A 16,679-nucleotide genomic window follows, 5' to 3' on the forward strand; every position below is an offset into this window, starting at 1 on the left:
CAAGTTCAGCTCCTGCATATACCGCCTGGGATCGCCCCTCGGAGGCAGGGACAGATACTCCTGAATCCCTAACCACCTAGTACGGGGGTATCCGCATTGCGGTGAAATCATTACATGTTATTCTTGTCTGTTTCAAGCCACATGGTCTGGAGAAAGCATGGTATGCGAAGGCGAACAGCCGGTGCCTGCAGACAGGCATTGTCTTCGAGAAGGAAGAAGCACTAAGTGCAAGGGCCTGCACGCGGCCATGAGCAGATAAAGGATGTATGTGATTGGTGACGCCTGCGGTGTTCAAACGAAGGAGACCACCAGGACGGATGGCGGTGGACACTATGGCAGGTTTCTTTTCGAGTTTCACCAAAAGTGGTGCGGACTAAGATGCTCGAGGCCGAAAAGCAAGGGGCGGCGCCTTAGTCGCTGGAGGCCACGATCGCCATAGAGCGTCGCGTGTCCGCGAGGCTGGCTGTAACGCGGTCGACCTTCAGAGTGCGGTTAAGTCTCTGCAGATGTAGCGGCGGGTTAATAGGTGCATATTGTGGCGTGCGTACGAACACGAGAAGGTCCGACGCGGCGGAGGGTATGGGCGAAAGGTGAGGTTCAACGCGTCGGTGGCTCGCTGACTCCTGCTGGTTGGGGCAAAACGAACGAAAACAAAGATGCGGGACGCTTATGTAACAGCCTCACGCTTGACCGCATCGGGTACTGGCCTAGCCTGGGCGTGATCGGATGCTCTTCTCCGCCTTGGAGCTGCCACGGGGCAGGCTTCGCTCTCCGTTTCTCATGCCTCTCTTCATTCGCCCTGCGCCTGCGCCCACGAGCTTGGAGCCAGCTGTCGCTTGTCACCTGCCCAAGGGGAATCTGCTTCGCGCTGTCTCCATTACTAGTCGATAGTCGCCTGTCTGAGCTTGGGGAGCCTCCAACGCTTCAAGGGCACAATCCCGCCACTACGCTTCACGCCCCGCTGTCAGTCCCTTTACGGTTTTCTTCCTGCGCCACGTCCCACCTCTTCATTTCTCATAGATGCATATTTGGAACGGCTTCTCAACCCGGCGCCTTCACACCGCAGGAAGTCTTGCGTGCCGCTCCCGCGAAGCACGCACCAAAGACAAGATTGTGATGGAGGGGTGGGTACACCTCCACGGCCCACAACACTTTCCAAAGTCCCGCACGTCTCAATTAGACCCGGTCCAGAAATTCGAGCGTGGATGACGACTAACCGGCTCCTGCCGCTAAGTACCAGGCAGCCGGAAATTCAACTCCAGGGCAACTCAATCCTCATGCATCGCCTCCCTGCGACGGATCATACCCCTTCCGGACCGTCAGCACACGTCGTACCGTCTGTCTAGACATGTTAATCAGCCGTTGAAAGCGAGCACCCTTCCAAGCGCTCATGTAACTTTAACTATTGCATCATCCTTCGCTCTTCAGTTGATAGACGCAACGAAACCACTTAGCTTCAGTTCATATGGGGCTGACCCGTATTACTAGATTTAGCTGCCATTGTGGGGTATGCACCTTTTCCAAGAGATGAGGAGTCTGCCTGCAGGTACCCCAGGAAATGTGATTTATCCGTACGGGCTGCGCAAGCCATAAACTTCACTTGAAGACAGACTTGCAATTTCCAGCCAGTAGTGGAATCTTCCGGAAGTATTGGGAGCGTTCATGGCGAGCTGCACCGGTCGATCACAACGTATGCGATCGGCGCTGCATCGATCGTCAGTGAACCTGTAATAAAGCTACCAACCGGTGTTAGAACCTACACCGGCATCGCCATGGATTTCCAATACCGACAGAGGCTTCCCTGGTCCCAATTTCTTGCACTCCAGACTACACCAAACCAGCTTTCTGGTTCACTGCTCCGGTGACCAATTCGGCACTCCGCCGGCGTGCAGTTCCGTGGATGTCGAAAACCCTTCGTACTAATCCAAGATGACTCCGGCAGTTGGCCAACGGCGAGCCACTCTCAGCCTGTGAGAAGTCGATCGTCGACAAGTACACCACCAGTGATTATGGTCGGGCGCTTTTCTCCCCCGCTTATACCTCGTCGTATTTGCGGAGAATGTGTATCGTGGCCTTCTTATTGACTGCCGCGTCATCAGGCTATTTGCCAGCTGCCACAGTCCTTGGTCGCGCGGGTGTAGAAATTATCATGACGGTCCTGTCAGTCCGTGTTCGCTGTTACTTCGTGCATGCGAGCAGAAACCTTGATCTCGGGCCGCCAACTGCATAAACGTGTCATCATTTTGAAAATGTTCCCTCCCTCATGACGTGAGTTGCATTTGACACCCCGTAGTTGCCTAACTGCGGCAAGCAGGTGCGCCTTGAACAGCCGTCGTTGCACACGACTCGCCGACGAGAATTGGCAGAACAATGAGAATTTTTCTCCACATCAATTTGTTAGCGCAGGCGTCAAGTGAAATTTCGTTCGGCAGTCACATTCCCATGTGTCGAAATACAGCTCAATTTGCAAGTCTTGGTGACTAAAGAGCCGATGAACGGCCGCCGCAAGCGACGTGTTATACTTTTTCGCATGCTTTGCATGTCCAAATTTGGCATTCAACGGAATTGAAACAGGAAAGAAAACCGCTTCAGACGCTTTGGATACCCCTAGTCCAGAGCACGGAATACCAACAGCAATGCTGTAGCGTTAGATGCTACATCCTTTTGGGTGTGATCATCGGGATGACAGCGCCGATCTCTAAGCCACAAGCCACGAAGTTGCCGCTAAAGAAGTGCCAAGCTGACAGCGTGGTCGCGCAATTAAGGTTGAGGATCCCCTTCCCGAGCCGCCGTCAACACTGTTAGTGCGCAGGGTGATGGGAGTGGCGCCGGTCGTTGCTGCTAATCCGGGTGGAATACACGGCTAAACCAAATACGAACACCATGTGATGCCCCTGTCACTTCGACGTAGTCCAACACGACGCATGCGGTCTGCATGCACTGAGTTTGCACCAGGTCATGGAAAGCCTAGTCACGCACCCTACTACCGGTATACGCTCAGTCCTCACTTCTCGGGTCTGCAAGTCGCTCGCTTTAGTGCAACATGACGACGATCAAAGCAAGCTAAGTCACTTTCATGCTGTAAAGATGGCAATTGAGGAACATGTTCAGCTCACAACAAGTACGTAAGGCGCTACTAGTAGCCTTCTGAGGTAACCAGTGGCGTATGTCCGTGTTACATTGCGGAGCATTGGTCTCTTGGGATCTCCAAAACGTACTACCGTGTTGTTCAAGCCCTCACCGCGGGTAGTCAGAAACACCAACGCAGGGAAATAAAGAAATCATCATTCTGCCACCGGTCCACATGATCAGCATTGTCATTAGAACCACTCGAGGAGTTCTGGGGCTCCCATAATATCAACTCTCCTATCCCATTCCTACTTCCTTTAATGCTTTAATGCACCATCTACATTGCTGAACAGTCTCGACGGATTGTCTCTCGTTCGCAATGGCAGCGACTATGAACCCCGATTGTGCATTGACCGACGATACCTTTGGTCCCTATGCTGGTCCACATTGCCGTGGCGGCTTCGATCTAACTCTCCTCTTCTCCGAGGTGTTTCTCTCGATAATTCCTCTATCCTTGTTGATAGCTATCGCACCTTATAGAATCTATCGACTATGGTGGAAGGATACCAAGGTTTCGAGGACGACTCTGCTATATACCAAACTGGTATGCCATTCTCCTGAAGCTTGATTATGATGGACCTGACCTTTGTGCTACAGATAGGATGGGCTGTGTTCGCTGGTTTCGAGCTTGCGCTCCTCGTCATCTGGTCAAACCGACAAACACGCAACAACCGTGCCGAACTCGCATCAGCTGCTATCAGCTTCATCGGCGCAGTCTTGCTGGGATTCCTCTCCTTCGTTGAGCACATGAGGTCGATACGTCCATCGTTCCTGCTCACGGTATACCTATTCTTCACCAGCATATTTGATATCGAACGCTCTCGCAGTTATGCACTCACGCCCGAGCTGGACCTCGTTGCTACGGTTTTCGCTTCACGCCTCGCTGTAAAAGTATTCCTCGCCATAGTTGAAGCGCGAGACAAGCGACGGCTCCTTCTCCCAGACTTCGCCAACAACCCAACGGAGGCTACCAGTGGTGTGTACAGGCGAGTAACGTTCTGGTGGCTGAACCCGCTCTTCAAGAAGGGATTCTCCACTTCACTGACTGTCGACGACCTTTTCCAGCTGGACAAACACTTAACAGCAGACTACCTGCACCATCTAATTGGCTCGTCGTGGGCAAGAGGTTAGTTGTGATTACCCTGCCTCTGTATCTACCGTCCACTAACCCGGGGGATATAGTCGCGAACGTCGGTACACATTCTCTCTTCGGAACGACACTGAGGAAATTGAAGTGGCCCATACTGGCAGTTGTTCCACCCAGACTATGTCTGATTGCCTTTAACTTCTGCCAACCATTTCTGATCGAAAGAGCTGTCAACTTCTCCCAAGAGGCCGAGACGGCGCAGACGACCAACATCGGATATGGATTGATTGGCGCGTACATCATTGTCTTCATCGGCATTGCAGTGAGTAAACCAATCTCGTGCAACTAGGTTGCCTCGCTAACATGCCTCATAGATCTCCACCGGGCAATACATGCACTTCACCTTCCGATTCATCACACAGATGCGAGGCGGCCTCATCTCTATGCTCTACAACAAAGCAACAGAAGTCACGTTGACAGACATGGATCCCGCGTCTTCCATCACACTCATGAGTGCTGACGTCGAGCGTATCGTCACCGGTATGGAGACTGGTCACGAGGTATGGTCTAATACACTTGAGATTGCCCTCGCAATGTACCTCTTGGAGCGACAACTCGGTGCCGCCTGCGCGATACCTATCGGCGTTGCTGTTGGTAAGCTTCACCACAACTCCATGCTCTATTCCCCGCTAATCGCCCTCAAGTATCATTGCTCGGCTCTATAGCAGCCACTAGCCTGGTGATGCAACGTCAAGCACTCTGGCTCGAAGGCATCGAGCGACGCATTGCAGCCACCAACTCCATGCTGAACTCGATGAAGGGTGTCAAGATGGGTGGTCTTACCGAGGTTCTGCGAGACGATCTCCAGAAGCTCCGGGTTGATGAGCTAAACATCTCGAAGAAGTTCAGAAAGCTCCTCATCTGGACAATGGGATTCTGTAAGTCATCAAATCTCCGCAGTCTATGTTCATGCACTGATCTTTCATAGCCTACATCTCGCCAATCGTGTCACCTATTCTGGCATTTGCGGTCTTCTCTATCATCGCGCAAAACAGTGACGGTAGAAGCACCCTCGACACCGCAACTGTATTTACTTCACTCTCGCTGTTCACGCTTCTTACAGAACCACTCGGATCGCTCATAATGGCTCTTTCCTCTTTGATGGGAGGTGTCGGATCGTTCAAGAGAATCCAAGACTTTCTTACATTGGCTCCGCGCGATGAGCATCGTAAATTTCCTTCCATGTATGGTGGCAGCACAGCTTGCCTTTCAGTCGCAGGTACCGAATTAGACAAAGGCTCTGAGACTTCCCAAAAGAGCCGTTGTTCTATCGAGGTCAAGGAGTACAGTGCTCTTGGCTCTCAGGCTATCGTCATTGAGAACGGCTACTTCGGATGGGATCCGGTCAGACAGCCATCTGGTACCTTGCAGGGCATCGATATGATCGTCCCACGTGGGAAGATTACCATGGTAGTGGGACCGGTAGGGTGTGGTAAGTCAACCCTGCTTAAAGCAGTGCTCGGAGAGTTACCTGTCATGGGTGGCTCGCTGCAGGTGTCTTCCTTACGGATCGCCTTGTGCGACCAAACTGCATGGCACGTGAACGGCACAGTGCAGGAAAGCATCCTCGGTGCTGCCGTGTTCGATCAGCGGTGGTACTCGTCGGTAGTGCGGAGCTGCGCATTAGACGAAGATCTACGGCAATTACCCCAAGGTGACCAAACTCAGATTGGCAGCAAGGGTATCGCATTGAGTGGAGGCCAAAGCCAACGAATTGTGAGTCACCCCAACATGCACCCCTCTTTCTACTCTTGGAATTTTACTGACCACCACCCCTCCGCAGGCACTAGCCAGAGCAGTCTACGCTCAAAAGGACATCATCATCCTCGATGACTGCCTTAGTGGCCTTGATGGCCAGACCGAGAACCGTATATGGCACAGTCTCTTTGGTCACGAGGGACTATTAAAGCGGTGCCGAACCACAGTCCTCGTTGCGTCATCATCGGGTATGTGACACTAAGTCATCCGTTCACCTCGTACACGTGCTAACATCTCCCTTCTACCACAGCCAAACGCGTTTCTTACTCTGATCACATTGTCGCCCTCGACAAGGACGGCAGGATTTCGGAACAAGGTCCTTTCGAGAAGCTGAACAAGTCGGGAGGCTACGTGTCGGGCTTCGACCTTGCACTTCCTGACTGGGACTACCGTGCGGAGAAGCATATCTACGAGGAGCCGCCCAGGTACACCGAGCGTCTAGCCAGCGACAACCAGCTCACCGAGGATGACGTGCAAGCTGAGGCGAATCGTCGTACTGGCGACACAGCCATCTACCTCTACTACATTGGTACTGTGGGCTGGATTCCTACAATCATCTTCATCTTTTCTATCATCATCTTCATCTTCGGCATCTCCTTCCCCACTGTCTGGGTGAAGATGTGGGCGGAATACAACGAGGAGAACCCCAACGAGCGACTCGGATACTGGCTTGGCATCTATGCTATGCTTGGCGGGTTGTCACTCGTCTTCTTGATGGTCAGTTGTTGGCAGCTCATCATCACCATGGTCCCTCGTTCTGGTGTGACGTTCCACAAGAAGCTTTTGGATACAGTCCTTGGGTCTCCCATGTCTTTCTTCTCTACCACAGATACCGGAGTCACGCTCAATCGCTTCAGTCAAGATCTCATGTTGATTGACATGGAGTTGCCAGTGGCCGCGCTGAATACTTTCGCCACATTCGTCCTCGTCATCGGACAGATGATCCTCATCGCTATCGCTGCTCCTTACGCAGCCATCTCCTTTCCTGTCGTCATCGTCGCAGTCTTCTTTGTCCAAAAGTTCTATCTCCGCACATCGCGCCAACTTCGTTTCCTCGATCTGGAAGCCAAGTCACCACTCTACACTCAGTTCAATGAGATACTGGAAGGTTTAGCGACTATCCGCGCATTCGGATGGCAGAGTTTCGTTGAGGAGAAAGCAAAAGCTCTACTTGACCGTAGTCAACGGCCCTTCTACCTGCTCTTTGCGGCTCAGCGTTGGTTGACACTCGTACTGGACTTGGTCGTCGCAGCTGTTGCAACGATCCTTATAGTTCTGGTAGTCACCTTGAAAGGCAGGCTGAGTGCTGGATACGTTGGTGTAGCGCTACTCAACGTGGTACTGTTCTCTCAGAGTATCAAGTTGCTCATCTCTTTCTGGACCCAGCTCGAGACGCACATGGGAAGTGTAGCCAGGAGCAAAAACTTTACCGCCGATGCCGTGGCAGAGGACTCTGAGGGCGAAGACCACATTCCGCCCACCAGCTGGCCAAGCGCCGGCAAGATTGAGTTCAGAGGCATCGAAGCATGCCACCGGCCCGGCGAACCCGTGATCTCAAACTTTTCCCTCTCCATCAGGCCTGGTGAGAAGGTTGCCATCGTTGGCCGCACGGGGAGCGGAAAATCATCGCTCGTTCTCTCTCTCTTCCGTATGGTCGAACTTTCCAGTGGTAGTATCACCATCGATTCCGTTCCACTTACTCGGATACCTCGCCAAACCATTCGCAGTCGACTCATCGGTCTACCTCAAGACGCCTACCTACTTCCCGGTTCGGTTCGCCTGAATGCTGATCCCTTGAAAGAATCTGATGACAAAGCCATCATGGCTGCGTTGAAGGATGTACAACTGTGGGATATTATTGTTGCAAAGGGCGATGCTGAGAAGTACGGGCACCCGTTAGACGTCGAAGTCGAGGACCTGCATTTCTCGCACGGACAACGTCAGCTCTTCTGCTTAGCACGTGCAATGCTCAAGAAGGACAAGTCAACCATCGTTGTCATGGACGAAGCTACTAGCAAGTAAGTTCACCAACCGCTTTCTTTCCAAAGGTCAATCACTAACAATGAACGTTTAGTCTCGATGCTGCAAGTGACGCCCATGTCCAACGCCTCCTCCGCTCCAGATTCCCACATCACACCCTCATCACTGTCGCCCACAAGCTCGATACAATACTCGACTTCGACAAGGTCGTCGTCATGAACAAGGGTCAACTCGTTGAGTACGGTTGTCCTCACAAGCTACTAGACCGCCAGGGAAGCTGGTTTAAGAGTCTGTATGAAGATGTCGCAAGAAGAGGTTCAGAGGATGAGGACGAGGATGAGATCAACTTCATCTAGTGAAGGTCATTTAGTAGAAACGACACCGTGGTAACTCAGCGTAGCATTTTCCTTTCAAAATTATGCCCGGAGGCACGCGCAATTTCCTTAAGTCAACATAGGTAGCGAAAAGGCGTTGAGGTATAGTAGAGTCGATCATTCCCCTTCCATATCCATATTCATATTTGGTCTTATATCCAAACTAGACCATGAGATCTTCAACATATAGTTCAAAATTTATCTTGTCCCAAAAAGTCCAGCTCATCATACTTCACATGTCCACAATCTCTTAAGCAGCAAGCGAAAGTTCCACGACTACCTCCCGGCCATGCTCTTTGAAGCCTTGCACGAGCCTTCTCCTTATGTCGGCGAGGACAACCTCAGGCGTGCTCTGCACAATGAAAGGAGTGATCATTTCGCTCTTGATGTAAACCAACCGGATGTGCTCCAAAGCCCTACTATTGAAGATTTGTGCCATACCATACCGGCCAACAACCTCAGCAACTGTTGTCACCCTCCTCTCCTTGGCCTTGTCGGGTCTTGTGCGCTCCAGCTCAAGAAGCTGCCTTTCTCCCCACATCGAATCTGTGATGGCCGAAGTATGTAGAGTGAAAGACATTTCTCTAAGTGAAGGCAAATTTGAAGCGAGAATTATAAAGGGATTAGACTTGCGATTGTCGGAAACACCCGAGAACCAATGGAAGCCGTTCATGTCGACTCTAAGAATGTTGTTGGCGATATCCGGTAGGGCTTTGAGCATGGCGCCAATGAAGAAGGTATCAGTAGTCGAGGCAATCGTAAAAGTGAGGAGGCGGATGTAGGGAACAACAGTGCCTTTCCATTCGCTCTCTCTGTCAACGTGGAAGGTAACACCCTTGAGAAATTGAGGTTGACTAGGGTTGGCTTGAGGGGTGCCACTCTCAGCGGCGATATCGATAGTGAAAGGACCTGTGAAGGTAATATAGTCAGCGGATCGAAACCAGCTTTGAGGATTGGAAGTGAAAAAGACATACCATCGCAGAGGATATTCCAGAGAGCAACATCGGCGCCTTCAGGTAGAGAAGGGGTAATATTTCTAGCTACAAAGGTACTTGCCGTCGCATCCTGGGGAACTACAGCGAATCGTTAACATATATTGATACACATCAGACGAGGCCTAAACACACGGTTACCGCCACCTGAAACAGCACCCTGAAGGTTGTCATCGAAGTTGTATCTGGTAGAGGTAGATATGTCGGCGGAGTTCATCTCTTGAAGGGGGTGATATTGAAGGAAGTTTGTGACAGGTATGATAAAGAGTATGTCAGGATGTGGTATTATGAACTGTAGATGAGAAGTTCAGGTCTAGTAGCGTAGAATACTTTCATGTCGTTTCTGGATACGAAACCAGAAGAAAACACATTCACTTGCTTTCTGGTAACATGACCGGAGCGTTTGCTCGACGTGAAGGGGACATTGATGGCCTTGCCATCACGTGCGATTCGTCCAAGCGGTGCCATCAGTATACCACTAGAAGACAACAGAAGCTACGTGCATGCAACAAAGCTCCCTTCTTGCCGTTTGCGCTTTCATTCCCATCTGCTCAAGTGGCTTCATCGGACCTAACATGGTTACGAAAGCGGTGGAGTGATACCTGAGACTAAGTAGCTATAGCAAACACGTATACCTGCTATCCTCTGGGTCCATGCTTCATCGGGTAGTACATGAACAACTGTAGGCACGAATTACTCCGGCATACCACCAATGGCCTGATCTTTAGATTGATGGCAGCGGAGTAGTTAGTGCGGGGCGGAACTTGACAGGCTAAACTTGGCTGCTGACGTAACCTCTGCCGCATGAACGAGACGCTCGACACTCGGCGTTCGAAGGATCAACGCGACGGCCGGAGTAATCACGGAGTCGTTTCACGGTTGCAGCGTTGTCGCAAATGACAAGACATGCCCTGTTCATTCTTCATATCCTCACGATGATTCCTAGCTAACGAAACCTACCGATTCTTCGCAGCTTGCTTATTGCTCAGGTGCATTCCTTGTTCTAGCTGTCGCGTCGCTCAGGCACATTGGCACAAGTGTGAGCTGTACATCCGCCCTTGGTCGCACATCTTGCGGTACACGCACATGCCATTGTAATGGCATTGCCCTCAGACCTGCCGCGAGCATCAATCGAAGAAAACGACGCGCTCGTGTCCCCGACGGAATCGGCCCACCATGCGCTGCCCCAAGCGACCAAGAAGCCATGGGTGCTTCTTGTGGTCCTCATCTTCGTCATGATCGCCTTCATCGACGTAGGTGCCTACCTCGCCGAAGCGCCCATGACGCGTCTCTACGAAGCGAACCTCTGCCTCAAATACTACCACGAACAAGACCCCTCAGCGATACCTGGCGATGGAAGCATACCGGAGCAGCTATGCAAGGTGGATGTAGTGCAGCAGCGATTAGCGAGCATCTTCGGCTGGCAGGAGATGTTCAGCGCGCTGCCGGGCATTCTTCTAGCTGTGCCATACGGTACTTGGGCTGACAAGGTGGGTAGAAAGTGGATATTCATAGCGAGCTTGGTGGGAATAGAGCTCGGCTTTGTCTGGGTGCTGTTGATATGTAAGAAGGCGAACAACAAGATTGAGGTCCCACGCTAACACCGTCAGGTTACTTCAAGTCTCTCCCTCTACAGTTGACATGGCTCTCAAGCGCCTTCACCATCATCGGCGGCGGTCCAATTGTGGCCATGGCTATCGGCATTACTATGATCTCTGACATAGCGCCCCCAGAACAGCGTACCACAATCTTTCTGTATCTCACAGCCTGCGTTCTTGTCGCGGAGATGTTGGCACCCATAATGGCAGCGAGACTTATGGAAAGTGGAAACTGGCTGCCTCTATTGCTGTCGTTAGCCATACAAATTGTGGGTGTCGTCGTGGCCTTGTTCATTCCGGAGACGCTGCATCTCCGTGACCTGCCCGAGCCCAAAGATAGCGACGACCAGATTTTTGAGCTACACCCCAAGACCAGCGACTTTTCAGTGCGAGCACAATTGCGCAACTTCCAGGCTGCAGTACATTTCCTCAAGAGCGATTGGACCTTGGCCATGGTCGTCTTCACTTTTTTGGCCAACAGACTAGGCAGACAGTGTATCTCACTCCTGGTTCGCTACGCTTCGAAACGTTACAGCTGGGAGATCAAGAAAGCTGCCTACTTGCTGTCATTCCGCGCCGCTACCAATCTTGTGGCCGTCACCGTCTTAATTCCTCTAGTCAATTTTCTTCTTCTGAGGAAGCTGCATTTCCCTGCACACTGGGCGGACCTGTGGATTGCACGGGTATCTATAGTCCTTACCACCGTCGCCTTCTTCGTCATGGGTATCGCGGCGCACCCTTCTCTCCTCGTCGTCGGGCTCCTTCTTTACAACATGGGTACAGGATACAACGCTGCTATGCGATCCGTGGCCATACATGTCGTTGGCGGTCAGTCGAGCCCAGATATCGGCAAACTAATGAGCACCATTGCGATGGCTGAGAGCATTGGCGCAATGGTCGCTGGACCACTGCTGAACGAGCTGTTTCAACTGGGCATAGGTGTTGGCGGTGCCTGGTTGGGTTTGCCATTCTTGAGTTCTGTCATAGTGTTCGCATTCATGACTGTTGTGACTTGGATTATCGATGTTGGAGACAAAGAGCCCGCTTACTTACAAGTACACACTGAGGATGAGGATGAGAGACAAACCAGTGCACTCGAAGGTGAAGAGCTTACCAGACACAGGGACGGGTTTTAGATTTTATGCTTTAGATTGAAGATACCCCACAATTGGACAGATCAACTTTTCATTCTCAACAACATGCGCAGGAAGGCACTTTCGAGACATGTAGACAAGACATGCAGACAAGACATGCAGACAAGACATGCAGACAAAACATGCAGGTGTTGACTGACGATAGCAGCCACACCTCGTGGTGACAGTTGCAGTGCTCTACGCGCCTGCTGCACAACCTGTAAGAAGTAGCGGCGTGGGGCTTCACATTGCAAAACATAACCATCCTCGAGGTGCGCTTTCCTGCTTAGCATGGTATACACTCTGTCATTCTCCTTCCCACACGTCCAGACCACATCTGTCATACCATACTGTTGGCTGTGTCCCATTACCGCTGTTTCTGCTACATGCCGTCAATACGTCTTTAGCACTACTTCGCTACGTTGGCTGCACCCTCTTACCGCTCTACTCCACCAGACCATAGTTTTATCCTGCAACTGTGATGCTGGCTCGCGCGAATAGCGATGCGGGTGTCCGTCTCCGCCGATCCAAGTCTGCGTCTACCGTTCACAAGCATTCCACTTCCATCACCGAATCACCGGATCTGGATACGATCAGAGAGCAAGCTCTAGCTGCGGCCACAGCTGCCTTTGCTCGAGCGCAGGCCCAAGATGCGGCGGAGCGCACCACAAAACGTAGCTCTGAGGTGGCAAGGTCCAAGAGCAATGCCAGCCGCAAGTCTCTCACATCCCAGGGCAGCCACTTTCCACCACGCGATTCGAGCTTCAGATCTCTGCAGCGCCCGAACGCTGAGCAGACTAGGAGTACCCACCGCTTGTCCCAGTCCTCGACAGAGAACACAAACCAGAACACAGAGCAATTTCCACCCTTCTATCCTGCTCCCAACGTCCATGGATCACTTTCCGTGCCGCGATATCTATCAACACAGTCTTCTATCACATTCAGTGAAAACGCCAGACCCAATTCCCAACCAAAGTCGTTTCGACAGAATACTTCGACTTCAATTACCTCACAACAAATACGCAAGGCACGCTCTATGTACTACGCAAGCAGTGTCCAAACTGGATCTCCGATCGCTCGACCACCCTCCAAATACCTTACAACACCGCCTCTAGTTAGTGCCAGTCCAGTGTCAGAAACCTCGTCTCTTCCTTTATCGTCCCGAACACTTCGGCCGTCACCACTTGCAGGCCCCCACGTGCCTGTCACAGTCAAGCCTGACATGACGCTTGACATGGCACGAGATGAATATCTGCAAGGTTTCCAACAGAAGGCAGTGAAACACAAGCCGTCCATGTTTCTTCCGTCATTAAAGAAGAGACAGGATAGAGGAAAAGACAAAGGCAAGCGTGTCGCATCGGAATCCTCTTCCTTTCCGATGAGTAAACAGCACACACCCGACGAGTCGACGACTGACCTTGCTTTGAACGAAATGATATCATCCCATGAGATCAAAGAGAAGCGGTCATTCTCCGGTTCTCTCAAAAGCAAGATTAAGAAAGTATTTCGGCGTGCATCGGGCAAATCAGCCAACCTTCCAGTTCAGCAGATTGATGCTAGTCGCGACTACTTTCATACTGCACACTATAGCCCACCGTCCGCCAAAGATGCATTGGGTATACCCCCTCCCAATGAAGAAACCTTGCACCGCATTCGTGCCCGAACGCCGTCACTCGAGGGAACTTACCCAGCCTATCTCAGAACTGGGTCTCGAAGCAATAGCACTGGAAGCAATCGCAGTCTCCATAGCGAAGCCAATGTTACAAACATATCAGCCTCTCGAGTCACAAGCTGGGGAGCATCGACTACAAGCGATACGCTGACTCAACGAGCCCTGAAGCGCATGACTGTCATACACGAATCCAAGGATAGCATTGGAAGCGAAGCAGATCACAATGCTTCTACATCTAACCCTAGACGGAAGTCGCTGCCTCTGCCAGCTCTCTCCGCTTTTCGTGACCCAATGCCCATGGAGATTCTCACCGAAGAGTCACCAACGCCCATCGATCCCAAACGCGTCTTTTCTGCGCTCATGAAAGAGATTGGGTCGTCAAAACAACAGTCGTCCTCAAGCCCTGCTCAACGAACACCTGGAGCGGACAGCGACGTATTCGAATCCAGCACGACGAAGCTATTTTCTAACCCACGAGACTTGCATTCAGGCGGCAGCCGCAATCTTCGAAGCAGTAGTGAACTGGACCAGAGACCACCATCACGAAGACCTACTACGTCCCAAAGTGCGCAGAGCAAGACTAGCACAATCAGGTCTTTTGGCAGGGCGATCAGGTCAACCATTCGCACCGTCACACCCATCGGACAGCACTCGTCGCCCGCTCCAGACGCCACAAGTCGTATATATGGCGCGGAAGGAGAGCAGCAACGAGATGACGGGTTACTTCCGTCATACATTGCGCCAGAATCAGACGACAGCCAGAACGATAGTGAGAGTGCTGAGCGCAATTGTGCTGTTCAAGTGTTCACGCCATCGACCTTGCAGATTGAGAAGCGCGTAGAAAAGGCGAAAGAACGATGGAAAACACCACTCGAAGAAGCTGAGGGCCTCCACTTCCCGCGTGAAACAGGCAGAACTTACGATATCACAACTTTTGCTCAGCAGACTCAAGAATCCGCAAAAGTTATTGAACATGACATGAAAGTAGCATCGGTACCTAGGTCTGTTGATCACAACATACATAGACTTCCCGTATCTCCGAAAGCTTCCGCGTCACCAACATCTCGTGTTGCGGCGACGCCAATGTCCCCCAGCATATATTCACGGGATACAGATGGTGTCAGCATCCTCCCGAACGATAGCATCATGTCTTTTGGAGGGCATAGTGAGTTTGATCGGTCTCAGGATGGTGGCTTAGCAGTTATTTCCACTAGCCAGTCAGTCAGAAGCTATGTAGTGGGCACACCCTCCCCTCAACGTCAGGCATCGACGCGTACAAGTCGGGATTGGAGGGCCTGGCTATCGCATGAGATTTCAGGCATGGAGTTCACCAGTCAAGATGATTTGAGGATCCACGATCAATACACAACACCATCTAAGAAGACAGGATCCGATCCGATCCGCACAACTCACACAGAGCACGAGGATACGACGTTCGTTCTTCGAGGATCTTTTGATGTAATAACACCGCGACCAGGGGCCCATAATTCAACAAAGACAAATGACTCGCTTGTTCCTCGTCGCTTGGACAGTTTAGAATCCAAGTACGGTGAGAAGCGCGGCGTAAAAGCAGCCGATCTGATCGCTGAGAGATCATCGTCATCCTTGGAGTTTGATGACAAGAATGCTTGCAGCTATCCTACAACAGACACCAGTGATACGGCAAAGGACCATCAGCCATCTCAGATCAAATCAACATCGCTTTCCGGCACGGAGCGTCCGCTTGCAAAACCGAGAACCCCGGAGTCTACTCCACGGTCTTTGCTTGAGACACCCAGATCGCCTTCAATGAACGACCGATTCCCATATCTTGATACTGGCCGACGCTCGAGCAGCAACAGCTTGTCTTCTCGACATTCTAAATCACCTACCATTATGCACGTCCCAACGAAGTCTCAACCCTCGCCCAGATTGACACCTGCTTCCAAAGCCATCACTGATGCGTCCATGCCCGCCACAGATGAGACCTCAGAGCGTGTGTCAGACACTGCACTGAGAAAGAACGATGCGCAGTCTAGAAGGAAAGAGAACGTTACCCCTCCCTCGATATGCAGTCAAAAGAAGTCGATCGTGTCAACTTTGGGATTGTCGACGCGACCAAACTCGCAACAGCTGCTTTGCCCGTCAACCACCCCACGTATTTCGCCTAGCATCAGTCAACACCACACACCAGAGGGGAACGAAAACAAGCAAAAACCCAGTCCAGCAGGGACTCCTTTGCGTCCCCGCATTCGCGCAACCCTCCGCCCGATGTCTTCGGAGAAACTCGCTCGCCGGCCCCGTAGTGCATTCGACCTCCGTGGTGCCAACAATATTGGCCGACCCACTGTCGTCGATCTGGATAATGTCTCCTCACTTCCCGGTCCAGACCTACGGCGCCCTGGACTACGTATCGAGACTTCGTCAAGCTCTCTGGCCATGAGCAAGGAACCTATTCCGGATACCATTTCTGTAGGCAGAACTATCAACACTGTACTCAATGGTGAGCGGAGTGAGAGCGTTACCCCTGGTCAACGGATGGCAGATCGGTTCTTGAAGCAGAGGAAGAGTACGCCGGCATTGGAAGGTAGTGCAGGTAAGCTGAGAGGTGGGCTACTTTTGGTTAGAGAAGATACACCAGCTTTTCTGTGACATGTTCAAAAACTAGCAGGGAATTATGTCAGTATATGCACAAGAGATGAGGTTGGGTAACAGAGAGTTTAACGAGCATCTTTGGGTACTGGAACATAAGGATTTGGCTCTCTCTGGAATTGGATAGCAGAGCTTCTGAGTGTAGCTTCAGGGTGGTGGGTCGGTAAGGGAGTTGCCTACTTCTCATGGTATATGGTTGGCATCTGTAGTACGGTAGCATCAATGTGAGGTTGTATCATTACTCATGCACGTGTCTGGATACGAA

The 16,679-nt window shown here is 51.6% G+C and overlaps 4 protein-coding genes across 4 annotated transcripts; 3 read left to right on the forward strand and 1 right to left on the reverse strand.

The window, feature by feature from the left end:
• Positions 1–3,448: 3,448 nt before the first annotated feature.
• Positions 3,449–8,370, forward strand: AA0111_g2372 (Bile pigment transporter 1; the record flags this gene model as incomplete). The annotated part of the gene is made up of 9 exons (XM_028648136.1): positions 3,449–3,673; positions 3,727–4,255; positions 4,312–4,538; positions 4,591–4,870; positions 4,921–5,154; positions 5,205–5,992; positions 6,060–6,222; positions 6,285–8,052; positions 8,109–8,370. 9 exons carry the CDS (start codon positions 3,449–3,451, stop codon positions 8,368–8,370), a joined length of 4,476 nt encoding a protein of 1,491 aa, XP_028510081.1.
• Positions 8,371–8,638: 268 nt separating this feature from the next.
• On the reverse strand, positions 8,639–9,597 carry AA0111_g2373 (hypothetical protein; the record flags this gene model as incomplete). Its single annotated transcript, XM_028648137.1, has 3 exons — positions 8,639–9,297; positions 9,363–9,461; positions 9,522–9,597. The coding sequence occupies 3 exons, from the start codon at positions 9,595–9,597 to the stop codon at positions 8,639–8,641; spliced, it is 834 nt and encodes a 277-aa protein (XP_028510082.1).
• Positions 9,598–10,477: 880 nt separating this feature from the next.
• AA0111_g2374 (hypothetical protein) lies at positions 10,478–12,114 on the forward strand (the record flags this gene model as incomplete). The annotated part of the gene is made up of 2 exons (XM_028648138.1): positions 10,478–10,943; positions 10,991–12,114. The coding sequence occupies 2 exons, from the start codon at positions 10,478–10,480 to the stop codon at positions 12,112–12,114; spliced, it is 1,590 nt and encodes a 529-aa protein (XP_028510087.1).
• A 478-nt stretch (positions 12,115–12,592) lies between these two features.
• Positions 12,593–16,414, forward strand: AA0111_g2375 (hypothetical protein; the record flags this gene model as incomplete). The annotated part of the gene is made up of 1 exon (XM_028648139.1): positions 12,593–16,414. One exon carries the CDS (start codon positions 12,593–12,595, stop codon positions 16,412–16,414), a length of 3,822 nt encoding a protein of 1,273 aa, XP_028510088.1.
• Between the last annotated feature and the right edge of the window lie 265 nt (positions 16,415–16,679).

Source organism: Alternaria arborescens (genome assembly GCF_004154835.1).
Source record: "Alternaria arborescens strain FERA 675 chromosome Unknown contig_4, whole genome shotgun sequence".
Lineage (NCBI taxonomy): Eukaryota > Fungi > Ascomycota > Dothideomycetes > Pleosporales > Pleosporaceae > Alternaria > Alternaria arborescens.